Source organism: Anolis sagrei, chromosome 4 (assembly GCF_037176765.1).
Source record: "Anolis sagrei isolate rAnoSag1 chromosome 4, rAnoSag1.mat, whole genome shotgun sequence".
Classification (NCBI taxonomy): domain Eukaryota; kingdom Metazoa; phylum Chordata; class Lepidosauria; order Squamata; family Dactyloidae; genus Anolis; species Anolis sagrei.
In genome coordinates, this window is record NC_090024.1 from 39,996,875 (window position 1) to 40,016,456 (window position 19,582).

Below are 19,582 nucleotides of genomic sequence, written 5' to 3' on the forward strand. Positions count from 1 at the left end.
GCAGGGAAGGGCGCCAAGTGGTCCATCGTTTTTCTCAACGGATCCTCGGGGACGAGGCGGAGGAAGGAAACGAGAAAGGGCGCTCCAGTGGGAGCAGCAGCACCCTGAGCATGAAAACCTGCGAGTCGCATGCGTTCCCACTGAACCCGCCAAAGAAAGCGTCGCCGAGGTCCGAGAAGCCCGCTTGGCTCGGAGGGTGGGGTGGGGTGGGGTAGGGTGGGTGGAGTGGGCTCGTCTCCCGGGAGAAGTGGGACTCCGCCAAGGCGCAGAGAGGGGAGGGGAGGCAGAGTGGGTCCCACCTCCCCTGCCATTCCAGCGGCACTTGAAGATTCCGCACGCCGCCCGCCCCTTCCTTGTTTCTCCAAGGAGCGGCCAGGAGTGCGCTGCCTCTCTCCCTGTTGGCCTAGCTGGCTGGCTGGCAGGGAAGCCCAGCGTGGTCCCCAGCCGCCCGCTGCGCCCAGGAGGCTCTGGCTTCAACAGGGGGACCGAAGTGGCCCAGGGGCGAGCTGCGAGAGGCGGCTGGAAAGCGAAAGCAAACCGGGGAGCGACGTCCAGGCGCGAAGCCGTCCCGCCCCGCCAGAGCCAGCTGCCAGGACGTCCGCGCCTCGTGCCAAAGCCCAGCGCGTGTGCGTCCCTTCTGACTGCGGCTCAAGGTGTCCGAAGCGCGGCGCGATGGAGCTGACCTGCTCGGCTGCGGTTGCTGCTTCTGCGGCTCCACCATGAGGAGCGAGCGGGCCCCGTCTCTTCTGGGCGGACCATGGTCCATGGTAAGGCGAGGGCGAGCCTGGCCGGGCTCAGGAGAAGCAGCCCTGGCTCTCCTCCGAGGCTCCGCTTCTCTTCTGCGCCCGGTGCCCCGCTCCTTGGCTTTTATCGCCTCGGTCAGGCGGCGGGAATTTCCCCGGCTTTCCCTTTCCTCCCGGAACGAAAGTAGAAGCGCCTTCTTCCCAGAAGCAGGGCTCCAAGGAAGCCTATGCCCGGAATATCTTGGAGGAGAGGCAGGTCGGGACCGCCCGCCCGTCCTCACCTTCCCCTCCTTCGCCTCCTCCCCGCGACCCTTTTGGGAGGAAATCTCCTGCCCGCACTCGGGATACCTGCCCTCCCTCCCTGAGTTGGCCGGGCTTCTCTCCAGTTGGCAAAGCTTTCCATAGTTTGTCCTTTAGGCGTTTTTGTCTGTTTACCTCTGAGCTCTGCCTTTTCCCGTAAAGCTTTCTGGGGAAAGCCCACAAAGTTGGAAGAGTTCACTAAACAGGAGGTTGCCAGCCCAGGCGAGGTTCTCCTCTTCTCCTCCCAACAGAGAAATCGCTCCAGTTTCCTCTCCCGTCCTGTGTCCCCTGTTTTTCTCTGTGCATCTGGCCAAGCCCATCCTGATTCACTTCTTGTCCCTAATTGTTATTTCACATCATACTTGATTTTGTATCCCACTGCGTTAACTTTCCTTTACTGTTTTTATGTAACTGGTTTTTTTTTTAATTGTGGTATATTATTTTAATTTAACTTTGATTTTAATTCTATTATTTATTCATTTATTTGCATTATTTCTACCCCGCTCATATCAGCCTGAAGACGACTCATTATTTTGCTAGGAGATGGTGGTGGGGTATAAATAAAGTTTAATAATAATAATATATTTTATTTATTGTGTCAGTGGCGAACCAAACAGCTGTATTGCATTAAAACAAACAAACATACAAAATACAAAGTTTGCAAACTTGGTATTCAATTAAATGTCCTTTGACCAGTATCTGGCCACTTGGAGTGCATCTGGTGTTGCCGCAAGGAGTTCCACCATTGTACATGTGGCAGGGCTCAGGTTGCATTGCAGTAGTTGGTCAGTGGTTTGCTCTTCTCCACACTCGCATGTTGTGGATTCCACTTTGTGGCCCCATTTCTTAAGGTTGGCTCTGCATCTCGTGGAGTCAGAGTGCAGCCTGTTCAGCACCTTCCAAGTCGCCCAGTTTTCTGTGTGCCCAGGGGGGAGACTCTCATTTGGTATCAGCCATTGATAAAGGTTCTGGGTTTTAGCCTGCCACTTTTGGACTCTTGCTTGCTGAGGTGTTCTAGCGAGTGTCTCTGCTTAAAAGTCTTAAGAATCCCCCTGTCTTTGGAGTAGCCTCTTCTATAGTAGTCGTTCTCAACCTGTGGTTCCCAGATGTTTTGGCCTTCAACTCCCAGAAATCCTAACATCTGGTAAACTGGCTGGGATATCTGAAATTTGTAGGCCAAAACACCTGAGGACCTACAGGTTGCGAACCACTGCTCTAGAGGGATATATGGATCCCACCCAGGCCCTAAGGACCCCATTCGATTGAGGAGGTTGCAACTTCCTTGATGCCTCCAATAAGACGTTGCCTTTGGACACAAAGTGTTGGGGTCCAAGGATCCCCCAACCTCACATTCACAGCATGGATTTTGTTCCATGTCACTGCGATTCTATAGACTGAGCAGGAGACAGATATGTTTACAGTGTGTCATACTTTTCATATGACAAACAAAGGTGTTCCTTGGTGGAGTGATACCAGGTAGTCTTTAGGTCAGGCATGGGCAAACTTTGGACCTCCAGGTGTTTTGGACTTCACTTCCCACCATTCCTAACAGCCTCAGGCCCTTTTGTTTCCCCCTTCAGGATGTTAGGAATGGTGGGAAGTGAAGTCCAAAACACCTGGAGGCTCAAAGTTTGTCTGTTTTAGCTTGCCAGTATTCCCAATGTAGATGCTAATAAAGCCTGATGTAAACTGTTCCTTTTTATGCTTGCCATCTTTGAGTTATGGCTATTCCAATAGTGCAGGGTAGTAGGCTTCATGGCAGCCTTCCAGTCCACAAGAGCTGCCCCGAATCCCTCAAGAAATGGTGGGAGTTGAAGTCCAAAACACCTGGAGGCCCAAAGTTGGTCCATGCCTGCTTTAGCTTGCCAGAATTCCCAATCCAGATGCTGATAAAGCCTAGTATAAACTGTTCCATTTTATGCTTGCCACTTTTGAGTTATGGCTTTTCCAGTAGTGCTGGGTAGTAGGCTTCATGGTAGCCTTCCAGTCCATAACAGCTGCCCTGAGTCCCTCTGGGGAGATGAGGCAGGATGCAAATACAGTTATTATTTGATACACAACAAGATTAGTGCACAGCAAATAAGATCTCTATGCTGGCTTTTGTATTCGATTACACGTCGGACATTTCTTAGGACTGTGTGATGTATCAGCAGATATTGTGTGCAGATCCAAGTAGGGTGGGCTTTTGCAGCTGACAGATGGTAAATTTGTCAGTGCCAATTGTTTTGAAGTACAGGCCAAGGTCTTTAGGCACTGCACCCAGTGTGCTGATCACCACTGGGACCACCTTGACTGGCTTGTGCCAGAGTCTTTGCAGTTCTGTCTTTAAATTCTCATATCATGTAAGCTTTTCCAGTTGCTTCCTGTCAATCCTGCTGTCACCTGGGATTGCAATATCCATGATACATACTTAGTTATTGTAGTTTTTGTTATTATTATTACAAGGAGAGGTGGCGGGGAGAGATCCACAATCCAATTCTGGTACTGTTTACAAAGTTGTGTTTCCGTTGTTTGCCTTTCTGGCAGATTTGCGTATATATCTGTTGCATTTTCATGGGGTCATAAGGACTGAATGAGTGAGAGAAGCTTGCTCAACAGTAGACTTTGCCACTAGTAGTTCCCAACAGCTCTGTGTGGACTCTGCCCGCAAGTGCAGTTGCCAACTAAGGACCGAAAAGCAGTATTGCAGAAATTGGTGCATTGTGTTCTGGCTTATCATTCAGTGAAGGAATCTAACGTGGGAAACTCCTGCTTGTTGCCTTGCCTCCCTGCTTATCTCTTGCACTACTGTTTCTCCCTTCTGGCTAGGAAAGCAGTATTGTATACTTCCTCTCAATTTGTACTCTTCTACTCCCATTTTTTAGGTTGTGCACAGTTGATCATGGTTAGGAGCAGTGGGAAGGAACTGTTTCTGGCTCAATGCTACAGAAGTTTCCAATTTTTTCCCGTGGAGGAAGGACTGTGAGGAATCTTGGGTGGCAGAAAACCTTATTGTACTTTTTAGTTCTTTAAAATTATTGTCTGGAGTTATTTGCATTAGTTTGTGGTTCTCCAGCTGCAGAGATAATATTTGGAAGGAAGTTAGCTGCATGTATGTAGTAAGAGAGTTTTCATTATAGCCTTGGGTTTGTTTGTTTTTAGAAATGCAACCTTTGTATGCAACCTTTGAAAATGTTAATTGGTTTTATATTGCATTGCTGCTTTGGTTTCCAGAGACATCCCTTGACATTATTTTTGAGTTACAAATAATTTTTGTTGTTGTTGTTGTGTTACGAAACAATATCAGTTTTGTTGTGAAATGTATAGATTGTTTCAGTGGTTATGGAAAGGATTTGCCTTAGCTAAAATTGCATACAGTTAAAATTCAGGATAATGGAGGTAGATAGGGAGTTTTAGAAAAAAATCTATATCTGTTTTATTGACTATTCTAAAGCTTTTGACTGTGTGGTATGGGGATACGAAGCCACCTTGTATGTTTCCTGAGGAATTTGTATAATGACCAAGTAGCAATGGTAAGAACACACCATGGGCCAACAGACTGGTTTAAGATTGGAAAAGGAGTATGGCAAAGCTGTATACTCTCACCCAACCTTTTCATCTGGTATGCAGAATACATCATGTGATGTGTGGGGATTGATGAATCCAAGGCCGGAATTAAAATTGCTGGAAGAAACATTAACAACTTTAGATATGCAGATGATACCATTTTGATGGCTGAAAGAGAGGTGAACCCAGGTGAAAGAAGAAGTTGGGTTGCAGTTAAAATCAAAATCCCAAGACAACGGCAACCAGACTGATTGATAACTGGCACATAGAGGGGGAAAACAAGGAGGCAGTGACAACTTTGTATTTCTAGGTGTGAAGATTATTGCAGATGCAGACTTCAGCCAGGAAATCATAAGGAGAGCAATGACTAATCTCGAAAAAGTAGTGAAGAGTAGAGACATCACACTGGCAATGAAGATCCACATCCTTAAAGCAATTGTATTCCTGGTAACAGCTTATGGATGTGAGAACTGGACCATAAAGAAGGCTGAGAGAAGGAAGATAGACGATTTTGAGCTGTGTGCTGGAGAAAAATTTGGAGAGTGCCTTGGATCACAAGAAGATCAAACCAGTCCATACTCCAGGAAATAATGCCTGACTGCTCACTGGAGGGAAGGATATTAGAGGCAGAGATGAAGTACTTTGGCCACATAATGGAACCATATATTGAATAACAGACAGTTAGATATCCTTCAGTGCTGCACAGAATAGGTATTTACCCCTATTAATTAGGTTGGTTCTGTTTCCATTTATATTGAGAATTTTATAGCCTGTTTGGAAGTGGATAGGTTGTTGTAGAGTCTGATGTCTGCTGAGAAGTCAGTTCTACTGATTTCATTGGCACTTATTCTCAGATTGCTGAGACTTAGACTGTAATTGTAAGTGCACTTTAAAGGAAATACATCCCATTGAATCAGATTTATTGCAGAGCAGGCAGCAAGAAGAAAGTGTCCAGGACTGCACTGTGGACTTTACTATCATTGCTTTTCCCACAGTAGTTCCATTAGTTAATAATTGATTATTACAAATGTGGTCTGAGTATCCCTTATCTGGAATTTCAAAATCCAAAATACTCCCAAATGTTCCACATGGGTTTCTGAACCAGTAACACCTTTGCTTTCTGATGGTTCAGTGTACACCAACTTTGTTTCATGCACAAAATTATTTAAAATATTGTATAAAGTGCATCAATGTTTAGATGTGGGTCCAATCTCCAAATGTATTTTGTTATGTATATAAATGCAAATACAGGTGTTCAGCCCCCACCTCCATCTAAAATCCAAAACACTTCTGTTCCCAGGCATTTTAGTTAAGAGGTACTCAACATATATGTGTGTACACCTGTGATTCCTGAGATTTGGAAAATGCGTATCACCTTAATTAGAAAAATTAACGTTTTTATTTGTGATGTCCATACATCATGATAGACTTCATCACAAAGAACAGGAACCCCTGGTGGCTCAATGGGTTAAACCCTTGTGCTGGCAGGACTAATGACTTGAAGGTTGGCTTGCTGACCTGAGGGTTGCTGGTTTGAGCTGACCTGAAGGTTGCTGGTTTGAATCCAACCCAGGGAGAGTGCTGATGAGCTCCCTTTATCAGTTCCAGCTCCATGCAGGGACATGAGAGAAGCCTCCCAATAGGATGGTAAAAACATTAAAAAGCATCCAGCATCCCCTGGGCAACATCCTTACAGATGGCCAATTCTCTCACACCAGAAGCTACTTGCAGTTTCTCAAGTTGCTCCTGACACTAAAAAAAAAGCTGGAGAAAGTGGGGAAAAGCATGGGGTTTCTGTCTTTAAAGAAGACGAAGAATTTACTCACCGCCATCGCACTAAGATCGTCTCCTCAAGCTTCTAACTCAACCATCTGCTTAATTCCCATCACATGTGCAAGCAGTGACTCCTCCCATTTCAAGGATACCAGGACACCTTTAAAAACAGGCATTCTTTAAGGCAGCACTGCCTTCAAGACCCTTCCACTGAAGCAGATTTAAGATATTTTTCTTAAGGTGGCACTTTCCAAGGGGACGTTTGCATTCAAGACCCTTCCAATGAAACAGAGCACCTTTCTTAACACGGCACTTTTCCTGGGGTCCTTTGCCTTCAAGACATTTTTACTGAAGCAGAATTGAGGCATCATTCTTAAGGTGGCCCTTCCCATGGGGTTGTTTGCACTGAGCTTTCCTCCCGGATTCTCTCCAGGATTTTGATTATTATTTTTTTTAAAAAAAAGAATCATTCTGGATCATAGGAAGTGGTTTCGAATTAAACCTGATTTTTCCCCAAGCCTCTCTGCATTGGTGATCTGAGGAAATTGGCATTTTGGTTCCTTCCACACACAGCACCATCATTTTGTTTATAAGTAGGCAACAAAAGTTGGCAACAGGGATTAACATCACATGGAGATATTGGCCATTTTTCTGTCTCTGAGCAGGGAATTTAAAAATAAGTCCATTACCAACCAGTTTAAGAATAGTTCAAAAATGGCAAAATGCCTCGCCCCACAGTTGAAACTTGAGTCGTGTGAAGGGCTCAACTGTGTGGGTTGAAGTCTAATTTCCAAATATAACATTTTTCATTTTATGAACTGTAATTCTGACAAGAGTTATTGTGTTTTGAAAAGCATTTTCTGTTAGAAATCTACTCATTTTTGTAACTGCCATATCTTCTTCCTGCACACATCTAATTCATACATCCCCGAAATAGCTAATATTATGTCAACCAACTGAATATATATCATCTTGGTACTAATACAATGTAATTTTTGCAATCTAGCTTTTTTAAGGAATGTCTTTTGGATTGTACCACTGTTCCTAGTTTTGGTGACAGATGCTTCATCTCCTTGCATGGACAGAGAAGCTGTGTATCGTTATATGTTAAGCATCGATCTTGAACAGCTGGTAGGTAGCATTTTATGAATCCCATTCCTTGAAATTACAATTAACATGTATGTGTATGTGGTCCTGCACACATACTGAGCTGAGCTGTTTCATTCCTAATTTGATGTTGGAATATTTGTGCCTTCCTTAACCAATCTAAGATACAATATGTGAGTAAAAACTGTATTATGGAATTCATTTATTAGGGCTGTGCAAAGTTTTGAAGGTTCATTTTATAATTCAGAGATTTGTATGATTTGTTAATACCAATATCTGAATTACTAATTGGAATGGGACCCCCTCTGAAGCATTATGAAACAAAACAGAAGCCTCTGAAATGTTTCAGAGAGATTAGTAAAGGTTTGTTGTTTCAGGGCGTTTCAAGCTGTAGTTCTTTTGAAATAATTTCTTAATTGAAAAAGAAAACTTAAAAACTCCTAAAAATCACTAAGTAGATGAATGAATCTTTCTGAAACTTTGCAGGATTGAGAGTCTGCTTATAATAATAATAATAATAATAATAATAATAATAATAATAATAACAACAACAACACTTTATTTATACCCCGCTACCATCTCCCCAAGGGACTCAGTGCAGCTTACATGAGACCGAGCCCAAAATACAACAATACAAGCAATAGCAATAACAATAACAATACAAGCAATTTAAAATAACAAAACAGTAAACCAATAACACATACAATATCAATAGGACAACACACTTTAAAAACTATGGGTAGGCCAAATGTAATTAAATTAAAAGATTAAAAATAATGCTGGACATAGACAAAAAAGTGATAGGGCAGTTTGTGGGACCATACGAGCAGACCTAAATATATAAAGTGCTTTAGAGGACAAAGTGGTATGGGATCATTATTCTGGGAAGGCACACTTCTTATGTTGTCTCATTGTCAGAAATTCAAGCGTTTCGTCATTTCTTTTTAAAAAAAACTTTAAAAAATACCTACAAATTAGTGGATGACTGAAACACTTTGCAACTTAGCAAGCTTAAAGTCATAGATATTGTTTACAAGTGTGCCAAGTTTCATCCTGATAGCCATAACAACGACAAAGAAGCTTCAAATTTTTCCCCATTGCCGCTAACGAAACAATTATGAAGTTCCAGAGATTTGGTTTTGAAATGAGACGGAATCCCTTTGAATCTCCAAAACGAATTACTCATCAGATTTCAGCTGCTTTGCACACCTCTAGTATTAATCTGAAATGACTTATTTATCTGAAATATGTTATATCCCACCCTTTAATCAGGAATTTACAGGACTATAAAATAACAAATTGGAGACCCAGTGTAGGGGTTTGAGTCTTGAACTATAACTTAGGGGAAGAACAGGTTTGCATCCTGTTCAGTCATGGAAAGTCACTGGATTTTGGACAAGTCACAGTCTGTTGTCCTCTAAGGAAGCCAAGAAACCTCTATGCTATGTCTAGGAGCCTCAGAAAGCTCTGCAGGCTGATTTCATTACTATGGACCCAACTGTAGGAGCAGAGCTGGATGCTTTGCTGCTGCTCCACTAGTCAACAATAGCCTTGTTTTGGAAAGCATACATCAGCTCAAAGGTGGGCTTTGTTGGAATGAAGAAGTCCTTCAATTCCATTTGATGACGTTTTATGGAAAGCCTTCCAGATTAATGATCTTACAATTATTAAAGCATCAGGAGCCCATCTTTTATTGAGTTTAGCAAATCTGCCCCCACCCTGTCGATCTTAATTAACTGTGGTCATTATTCATGTCTTTTGTTAAGGAAAAATAAGTCAGAAAAATAGGAGATTCACAAGGTTAAGTGCAGATTTTCTATTCAAAAGGTGTGGGTAAATTGTTAAGGAGCACATTGCCAGAAATATTTCAAGTTAGGGAGGAGCCATGGTTTTCGTCTTGAAATGTTCTTTTTCTATGGAGAGGGGTTTTCCCTTGCTTACGTTCAAGACTCCTTCCCAGAACTCTTTTGAGTCCATTGCCGAAATGCTGAAATTGTCATGCCAAGAAATAACTGCCAAGGAAGGAATGAGCAGCTATTCGTATTTAACATGTAAACAATCCCTTTCTTGATGTTGAGGTATGACAGGATTTTTCTTAAAGATGTGTAAACAAAAGTCATTTTACACATCCTACAAACTATTTTGCAATTACATTTTGTGCTTAGGGAACTCATCTCATATTTGGACTAAAGGTGATTTGTTTTCAACTGTATGCTAGTCATGAATTTTCAGGATAATTGGATGTGTCCTGTTTATTTCAATTTTCTAAGGTATCTTGTTCAAATTTATTATAGGAGCATAGCCTTCAAAACACTTCAGATTTCAGAGGGCTTTCCTGCAATTCAACTAAGGTAATGTCAGCGTATCTATAGATCTTTGATTGCGATATGTCCAGAATGTTCGCAAGATGCATATATCTGTTCCTTCAGATCTTTCCAGTGAATCATCTGGAACAGCTATCTTCAATGTCCAAGGATTTGGTGCTCTCCATGGAGCAAATATTCTATGCCCAAAGATTTAGTGAGGAAGGTCTAAGGTGGGGAAAATTCATAGAAACAGACATAAATATCCATTCTACTTCTGGCCATGCCATCCCAAATCCAACAATCTCTTATTTGTCAACATAACCAAGTTTTTCAACCAAACCAAACAAGAATTTCAAATCTGATAATACCACTCAACTTGAGCTGGAGTTTTTCTTGTCTTAGAATAATTTTCTTTATATCATTCTATTTGTTAACATAATTATTCTTCAGTAACATAAACTTTACATTTATCATTGTGGTACCTTTTTCTTTTTCTTTTTTGCAATATCGTCATTGCTTGCATATTGATTTTAAATTCAGTCCTTTAAATTATTTCAATGTTTCAAGTAACATTTCTATACTTGCTAAAACAATCACTAGATTCCTCTAGAAGTGCCTTTAATTTAAATACATGTGTTTTCATTTAAAATCAATTTATTCTCTTGTCTTATTGCCCTGTTTAAAATGTTCATATTCAAAATAAATAAAAGAGGCAAAAATGGCTCACAGTGGGACAAGCTAGTAGCTTCTGTCTCTCTGTTCAACCCATGTCTACTCACCAGAGACATGGCAGTTTGAGTGCCTAGAGCGGAGTTTATAGACCCTGTCCTGTACAAATCATTGGTTATATTTTGGAAATGCTTACGATGTTTTCTTCATCCCAAAGTATTTCCTGTAAACTCCTGGCATTATCAAGGAGTTTTTCAAATTCCTGATTCCCCAATCAGTTTAAATTAACTCAGTATTTCCCAAAATGAGATGTATTCATCCTTGGCTATCTGTTTTTATTGTCCCAGAGTTACCTTAGATGGCTGTTACCAGTAAACACAGCTATTATTCCTAGGACAGTGATTCAATAGAGATAAAGTTTTGGAAATATGAATGGTTGCACAAAAGCAAAATTATACAAATTTTAGTGTAATATAACTAAAGCACTTTATCAGTTTCATTATAACTTACGAATATTCATAAATAAGGCTAGTGAAAATCAGCTTCTAAAAAGCTGCATGGGTTTAGATGTGATATTGAAGTATGAAGGAAGCAAAGGAGGTAGGAGGAAGGGAAACTTAGGATATTTTATAAAAGTGTCTGAACACAAACCTGGAATTTGTAGGTAGAATAAAAGTAAAATGCACTGGAACCCCTTAATTCCGTATTTCATCACATACTAGTCACCATCGCATAATAGTCACATTCACCCCTTTTAGGGTGCCAAAAGGGTATTTTTGTTTTCCTCACATAATAGTCACACCCACAGTTGACAGGTGTGACTATTATGCAAGGGGACAACCCTCTGTACCTTGAAAAGGGAGGGTAATTGTATGAGTGAATTTGCTGCCCTGATCGCCTCTGTCCTCTGAGCTAGGAAGCTTGCCTTGGCAAGCCAGCCCTCCCTTGCTCTGAGGGGAGAGGTGGGTGGGCAGATGACCCTTCACCCACCTGTGTGCCTCTCAGCCAGAGCTGCAGGGTCTCCTTCAGCTGACAGTACCTGAGGGAGGCCTTGCAGCTTTCTCAAGTGAGCTCATGGGTGAGTGAGCCTTCACCCTCTTGCCCGCCTGCTGTCCAGAGAGCTCCAGGGCCTCCCTCAACTGTTGGTAGTCAAAACAGTTCTTGTGGCTTTCCTTGGCCGAAATGCGGGCTTCTTTGCAGCTATGAGATTTCCCTCTGGAAGCTGAGCAAAGCCCCATAGCTGCAAAAAAAAAGAAAAAAATCCCCACATAATAGTTTCACCCTCTTTCCCCCCAAAGTGGGGGAGGAAGGAAGTGAAACTATTATGCAGTGAAATATGATACAATTAGAGGTCCATTTTCTCTTCTAAAAGAGTCCTTTATTATGTTGCAAATGGACATACAGAAACATTTACATTTAAATGTCACTACGTGTACATTTGTTTATTATAGGAGAATACAACTGGACAAAATGCTGCTGTGTGTAGGTGCTGCTGCAATTCAAATATGGTAATGTTCATTTTTTGGGAGTTAATATGCATCCATACTTGTGATAAAATTAGTTTAACCAGGAAAGTATGTAATATTTGTGTACTTTATTTTTTCCTTTTGTAACAGATAAGACCAGGCATGGTTTGAATAGGTCTTTTATCATTTACCGTCAAGTCAGCATCAATGTCTCTATGATCCTTGTTTATTAATAACCTGTGAAAAGTTTTCAAGTCTTGAAAAGTCATGGCCATGGTTTTCTTTGCTGACTCAATTCCTCAGTGCAATGATCTTCCTCTTTTTCTACTGACTTCCAATTTACAAAGAATTATTGTCTTTCTCACTGAGTCATGTTTTCTTATGAGATATTCAAAGTATAATAACTTCAATTTATTTTGGCCTTAAGTGAATTGGCTAAAGAAATGACTAATCATGACCAGAATATTGAACATGGTTGTGCAGCTCATAAGTAACCAGTATAGTTATTTTTACACATGTGCATGCACATCAGTTTTATATGCCAGACAGCTGTCAAGCACTCCATTCCTACTTGTTCTCCTACTTACAGCTACTCATTCCTCACTATTTTCACATTATTCATCTTGGGTCAGTCCAAAGCCCTGATGTAACAACTTGAGTTATGATTTACATTTTTCTGTTGTTTTCTTGGGGTGTAGCTACACTGACCCTTCCACTGATCTAGCATGGCATATGTTGGATCAGCCTTGGGAGGGTTCAGACAGGCAGCTGCTATGGAGGTGGAAGGGAGTCTTGACTGCCCAGCAACATCAAACACAGATTGGTGCTACTAGGTGACCATTCCTTACCAGCAACTGCCATCCCATGTCCCTGTGCCATCTGAGCTTCCAAAGACATGGAATGACAGTGAGAGCAACTGCAATCAGTTCCATTCTGGGATTGGCCCAACTGTTTAGATGGGTCTAAAGGTAGGAGATAGTCTGAATTCTAGTCCAGAATTCGGACTACCTGCTGACTTTGGTTAATGCAGGCCAAGGTCATGGCTCTAATCAAGGTTCATGTGGCATTTGACTGCCACAGATCTGATCTAGGGCTCCTTCAACCTAAATGATCAATGTTGATGTGCCCCAGATTATATGTCAGGTGTTCAGTCTGGATTAGGACTTTAATCTTGAATGAAATGTCCTTTTTGGCACTTGCATAAATTTGGAGGAAGCTTTACTGCCACAACATCACTCAGTTAAACTAACATACATTATTCTGCCCACCAAACATACTGATTTTAAGTTTGCTACCCCATCGATCTGAGTTCTTACCATATTCCTTTACGGTTCTGTTTTAGCTCAAATTGAGTGTGCACAAAGAAATGAATCTAAGTGTTAATTCCAATTAAACCTATTGACTCAATGGAATCAAAATGTAAGGTCACAAACAACGGTCTTCTGGTTTCTAGTGAACTACAATTGTTATCTGTTATCTGTTAAGTTTTTTTTTTAAATGTAGTTTCCAAGGTTTCTGGTTTCCATGATCATTATGATTGATCTAGTCTGAGATAGACAAGATGCTGAGACTATAATTCACCAATCTATAAATTGAGCATGTTAGGTTGTTGTATAATATTTATCATCACTAAAAATCATTATGATATATTTTGTTACAGGCAAAAGCACTACGTTGTATGGCACGGTGTCTTAAAAACATTTCTGAGACATGTATAACCAGTAATTCTGAGCTACAAGATAACATGAGCTCGGTTTCAAAATCGACACTGAAGTTACTACGTCAGGTATGTCTGCACAAGAATGTAATTGTTATTTGTTTGCTTCAGTTTACTGTTACTTGTATCTCACATTCTTATTTGGATAATAAAAAGTAAAGAAAACAATAAAGATGTGAAAAACATAAAAAGTCATGAACATTTGCCTAAACATCCTGTGAACTATTTTTCTGATAAAACTATTATTAGTGGTGGTGATTTCTATAGAAACTTTTAGTGTGGAAAGTGCTATAGAAAATTCCTCTGTGTCTTTATAACAGAGTACACTGAGAAACATTGAATTACTTTGTGCCTTGCAGGGATTTATTGCTTTGTTCAGTGTTGTCAAGTTCACTTTGACTTATGATGATCCAATGAATGATAATCCTCCAAGTCAACCTATCAGCAGTAGCCTTGTTAAGGTTTTGCAAACTCAGACCTGTGGCTTTCTTGATTGAGCCAGTCTTTTTTTTTTTATCACGCTCTCTCTGTTTTCATAGTGCTTTCTGTCTTTCCAAGCATTATTGTCTTTCTTAGTATGATGTGTCTTCTCATAAGTCCCAAGTAAGACAAGCTTGGTTTAGTAATCTTGGATTCTAGGGAGAATTCAAGCATAATTTGCTTTGGGACCCATTTATTTGTCTTTTTGGTAGTCCATAGTATCTTGCACATTTTGAATGAGTTTATTTCATTCCAAAAAAGGATCAAGTAACTTCAATATTTAGTGATGTATCTTCTTTCTTCAGGAACTGGACTTGTTCCTTCATAGTTCCTCTTCGAAATCCTCATGTTTTTCTGATATCTTTGGGGGATTGTAATTCAAACTGAAACTTACTTACTTAGGCGATCCCTTGTTGGCCGAGTAGGATAGTCTTCCAGGATCAGTATTCTGGTGGGTACGTAGGTGACTGTGGAGCCCTATAAATGAGCTCTGTATGTGTATTTTTTTTCTCATTGTTCAGCTCTCTGAGAGGTATAGAATTTTTTTTTGCATACTAATATAATAAATGACTTTGTATTTCTATAAACATATTCATTACTGAATCATAAGGAATTAAGATAAACATTCCTTTCTTTATAATTCACCTTCTAATCCATCATAGTAGTTATTCTTTGCTATAATGGACACATTTCATACAATCTTGTATCTAGTTTTATTACATGTGTGCATAAGAGCTCCACAATAGTCAAACTATAAACATTCAAGTCTTAGTGCAGGTTTCCTTTATTTCGCAATGACTCCATTTCTAATGACTCGCCCTTTAATTTTTTGCAAATTACAGACAAGTTCCCTAGTTTAATTAGAAGTCCACTCTTTCATCTGTTCTTGCTTATGAGATTTGTCTGTGACTGCATGCAAGTGTGCAGTCCAAGGCTCGTCTATGGAATTTTTTTTTAATACATTCAAGAGTTTTTTTCAGCCTTATCACACATTCGAAAGTGATATATAGTGTGCCACTTTGTGTCCAAAATGCATTTGCAAATTGAAATAATCTGAGTTACACTTTTCAATCAATTTCACTTACTGACAGTTCTCTAGTCACTAACCTATTAGATAAGTGGAAACATTTTGTATAGACAATCCCCAATTAATTTTGTGCAGAATGAAACAAATATTATTAGGAGAAATATTAGTGGGCCCTTGCATTGAAAACACTACAAATACATTGAGGTCTAAACTATTTAGATTCATAATATCTCTGCTATGTATCTGGACTTAGATTTTCTTTTGCAAGTTTCATTTGGAGAGACTGCACACAAGTACTTTAAAGAGAGAGGCTGTCTGTGGAGGGGGGGCGAGGAGAGAGTGATATCAATCAAATTCTCAGAAACATAGCGAAGAATTGTGGCAATAACCTAAATCTTTGTTTATTTTCAAAAAGTGGAAAATGTGGGTTTGCTAATATTTTTAAAATTGTGAGCATTGACTGTAGCATATGCTCAGTGTTGCATTTATCAAATGAATGCAAGCACTATTTTAGTAAAAGCAGTACAAGGTATAATGTATATTTTTCTTCTTTGGTGTGCTTATAAAAGCTTTCTTTTATATGATAGAAAACATGATTTATTAGAAAATGCTTATTTGCAAGTCTGAAACTGTCTACTCAATTATGATAAATTATTATACATCTTAACCAATTTTTTTAAATATAGGAATGTAATACCACGATTGTTAAAAAAACACCAAAAGGCAAGTGTTGTCATTGCAGAGACCGCTACCAAACATCTGACATGATAAACTACACAAAGAAAATTGTTTCAGACATTAAAACTTGTTGGATACAGATTATTCGATAAAATTGAAGATTGCTACAAAAGGACTACAAAGCTCCGATTTTTCAGAGCAGATCATTTTTCTACCTAAAATGTATGCATTGCTTATGTAAATTTTGGCATAAAAGCTCTGGTACATTTCTGTCTGTGAGAAGGCAGTGAAAGAAAATGTTGGAAGAATGTATGTTGAATCCCCCATATCTCAACAGGAATGGAAACACCGATGGACAAATGGAAGCACTGAACTGTAATCTGCATTTCATTATTCTTAGGATCTGTGTGAGCCTGTCTTTCAAAATATGGCTGGGAACTTGTTCTTTAGCTATGAGATCATGAGCTGGACTCAGGATTGCATAATAGTTTTAGTTCATATTTATGATCATTAATGTCTGAACATGACCCTTCCCAGTCTACCTTTTCAGCAGGTAATGGCTCCAACCGAAGTGTTTCAGAAGCTGTATGGATTAAGGTGTAGGGAATGACCCCAGTGTTCTTCTGATCATGGGGCGCATTAAGAGTAGTAGTAGCAGGACTACAAGAGAACTCTCTAGCTGCCTCTACTCAATGGGCCCTGAAGTCAGAAGGGCACTGCAGATACATTTGAAATGCTTTGGTCTGAGTGTCATAGACTGAAAAGGTGCAGGAGGATTGGTGAGAGGAAGGAGAAAGAGTGATGGCAGCATTAGACAAAGGTCTATCATTGTAGTTTTGCATAATGATGCTGGATCTGAGACTATATATTTAGTTATTGTAGCTTTAATAAGGGGGGGGGGAGGGAAGCAGCACCCCAAAAGAAAATGACTTACTTAAAAAAAAAAGTTAGGATGTTTATTTAATTGCTCTTCTTAAAAAGCAACCCTTTCTTCAAATTTAATTTGCCTGTATTGGCTAAGAACCTACATCGCTGATGAAGCTATGGACGTGTATTGTTACCAGATCCAATTGCCCAAACCGTATGCTAATAGCCAGCAGCCATACTCAGTGGTACAGGCCAGTTCTTTTGGTTGTTTGGACACAACACAATGTTTCCATTCCCCGCCAATCTGTAATCTATGGTGGAATAAGGAGTTGTGACAGAGTTTCTCTGATTGCCACACCATAGATCACTGGTGGGTGGGGGCTAGAAATGTCATTCTTCAGCACACCTGTTGCCAGAGAACATATCAGTATTGCTTTGTATGGCTGCTGGCCTTTGTATGGCTGCTGGTTTTGGGACAGATTTTGAGGGGCATTTGTGATTATGGCAATAGTGGGAAGAGGTTTTGTCAGCGCATTTTAATGTCTGAACAGGACAATGGCCACTTGCCTAAATACTCATTTAGGACAGTAGGCAGGCTAGGAAGCAAACAATGATTTAAGGGGAAAATGACAATTTGTGGCATAGTAGTGAAAAGGCAGTACAGATAGTTTCTAGAATGAGGACAATGAATCTGAAAGTATCCTGTTTCCCCTAAAATAAGGCATACCCATAACATAAGCCATAGTAGGATTCCTAAGCATTTGTGCAATATAAGCCACACCCCCAAAATAAGACATGATGATAGGTGTGGCTATGCAGCGTGCAAGGTTGGCTTCCCCATCCGGTCCCAGTCGTTCTGCGCATGCTGAAAGTGAGGCATAGAGGGAGATATGGAAAGTGAAAGGAAACGTCTCCTCGGTGAAGTGAGGAGCAGGCACTTTGCTTTAGGTATTGTGTGTCCTCGGGGGAAAGAAATAAAGCTGTGGCTGCTGTTTTACTCAGCACTGTGGGTCTCTCTCCTCCAGCACCAACTAGAAAATAGTCTGTGGGTCTCTCTCACCCCACACAAACACCAGGGGATAGAGGAAAAGCTTCACAAGCAGTCTGCTATTGAGCTCAGAGAGATCATCCCAAAAATGCAGATTGTTGTACCATACTTAATAAAAATAAAGACATCCCCTGAAAATAAGCTATAGTGTGTCTTAAGGAAAAATAATTATAAGACAATGTCTTATTTTCGGGAAAACATGGTACTATTCCTTTTTTATGCTGGATATCAGAAACATTCTTGCTGGACTACTCAGGAATTTCTTGTGTGTGGAGATGTCTTTTTAGTGAATGTCATTTAATGCAACAAAGCCATATAACTTAATATAACAAAGCATTGTTTGCCATTGTACAACTTGCCATTGTACAACTAAAATGTTTATTTAAGAAATGCTTTTATAGTTTCCCATAACTCTTCAATAATATACAATTCCGATTATTCTTAAGCATGCATTATGAAGTGTTCTACAGATTTATACACACACACACACACACACACACACCTCTTGGTGGGTTCTACTCTTAGTTGTGTGCCAAAACAGTGACTGAGCAGAAGTGTCTGTGTCAAGGTAGAAGATTGCAAATTGGTCATCAAAAAAATAGTGGCAAATATAGCCAATGTCTCATTCTCAAGAATCAAACGAAATAAATTTAGGGATTATACAATGCTAACAAAACATCACTGTAAGAATATATAGCTGTTTGATAGCAGGACCCATTTCTGATATATTCAGTATCTATTAACATGTGGATTTCCCCTTTTGTTCCCCAAAATACTGTATTTCAAACTTCAAATTATTCTTGTTTACTCCTCAATTCAAGATAATGGCCCAGTTTTGCACATTGAAATACAGAAATAGTCCTTTAGATTTTGAAAAAAATAACAAGATACTGATTTTTATTGTGACATACATTTGAAAGTTTTAAAAATACACTCAATTGGGAAATGTTAGCAACAGTTTCCTGTTGTGTGTATATGTGCCTTCAAGTCGCTTATGATGAACCTATGAATTTCATAAGGTTTTAAAAAGTCAAATAATACACAGAGGTGGCTTTGTCAATTCCTTCTTTCCAAAATTTAGGCTACATATAGCACCTGGTATTCACTGGTGATTTCCAATCCAAGTACTTTTCAAGGCTGGCCTGGCTTTGCTTCCAAGGCCAGAATGGATCTTGTACTTTTTGGGTGGACCTAACAAATTTAGAGAACATAAGGCTTATCTGCTCTCATTTCACTGGCTCCTGTCACAATTGGAATGGTTGGTTGGTTTTTGTTGTACTTTTAATTTCGACCTGGGTTGAGAACTGAAGAGTTAAAATTATTTCCTTTTCCTGTATGACCTGACCCAAAATGTAAGATCTGGATCCAGAGTCTTTCAAATTACACTAGTAGTGGCCAAGAAAAGAAAATGTGTAGTGATGGCAGTCCACTTACTGAAAACTATTTTAATTTCTGGCAGATTTGGAAAACATTAATGCCATTGTCCCCAGTACCTCCAAAGATGTTAAGCTATCACTATCAGTGTCTTTTAAAGCCCAGTGCACAAGGATGGCATGTGATTTAGGAAAACTGTACTATCATTTATTGTTAGGTGATAGAAAAAAATAATTCTAATTATTTTGAAGAGGCAAAATTTCATTTATTATTCTTATAACTTTCTTTAGACTGCTTCTCTCAACGGTGCTGCTATTTTGTGTCGGTGACTTTGTGCTTAGCCCATTTTGGTTATTTAATATAAAATATATATTTTGAATAAATATATGCAACATTTTGAAGGCTGGTTGACATTTTTCTTATATAGGCTTACGGTAATTGTGGAGGCATTCAGGCTGCCCATATCTAACTTCCAAATGGA

At 39.9% G+C, this 19,582-nt stretch overlaps 1 protein-coding gene across 5 annotated transcripts in view; it reads left to right on the top strand.

Annotated features, from left to right (window-relative positions):
* Positions 1-213: 213 nt before the first annotated feature.
* IL7 (interleukin 7) overlaps positions 214-19,582 on the top strand; it is a 48,223-nt gene continuing 28,854 nt past the window's right edge. The window contains exons 1-6 of one of the 5 annotated variants that reach the window (XM_067467389.1): positions 219-767; positions 7,369-7,493; positions 9,764-9,820; positions 11,896-11,952; positions 13,571-13,696; positions 15,877-19,502. In XM_067467389.1, coding sequence (XP_067323490.1) covers positions 758-767; positions 7,369-7,493; positions 9,764-9,820; positions 11,896-11,952; positions 13,571-13,696; positions 15,877-15,897 — 396 coding nt within the window. In that variant the 5' untranslated portion in view covers positions 219-757 and the 3' untranslated portion in view covers positions 15,898-19,502. Of the gene's footprint in view, positions 768-7,368; positions 7,494-9,763; positions 9,821-11,895; positions 11,953-13,570; positions 13,697-15,820; positions 19,503-19,582 lie in introns of those variants that run through there. The other 4 variants (XM_067467385.1, XM_067467388.1, XM_067467387.1 and 1 more) reach the window with 4 other exon arrangements.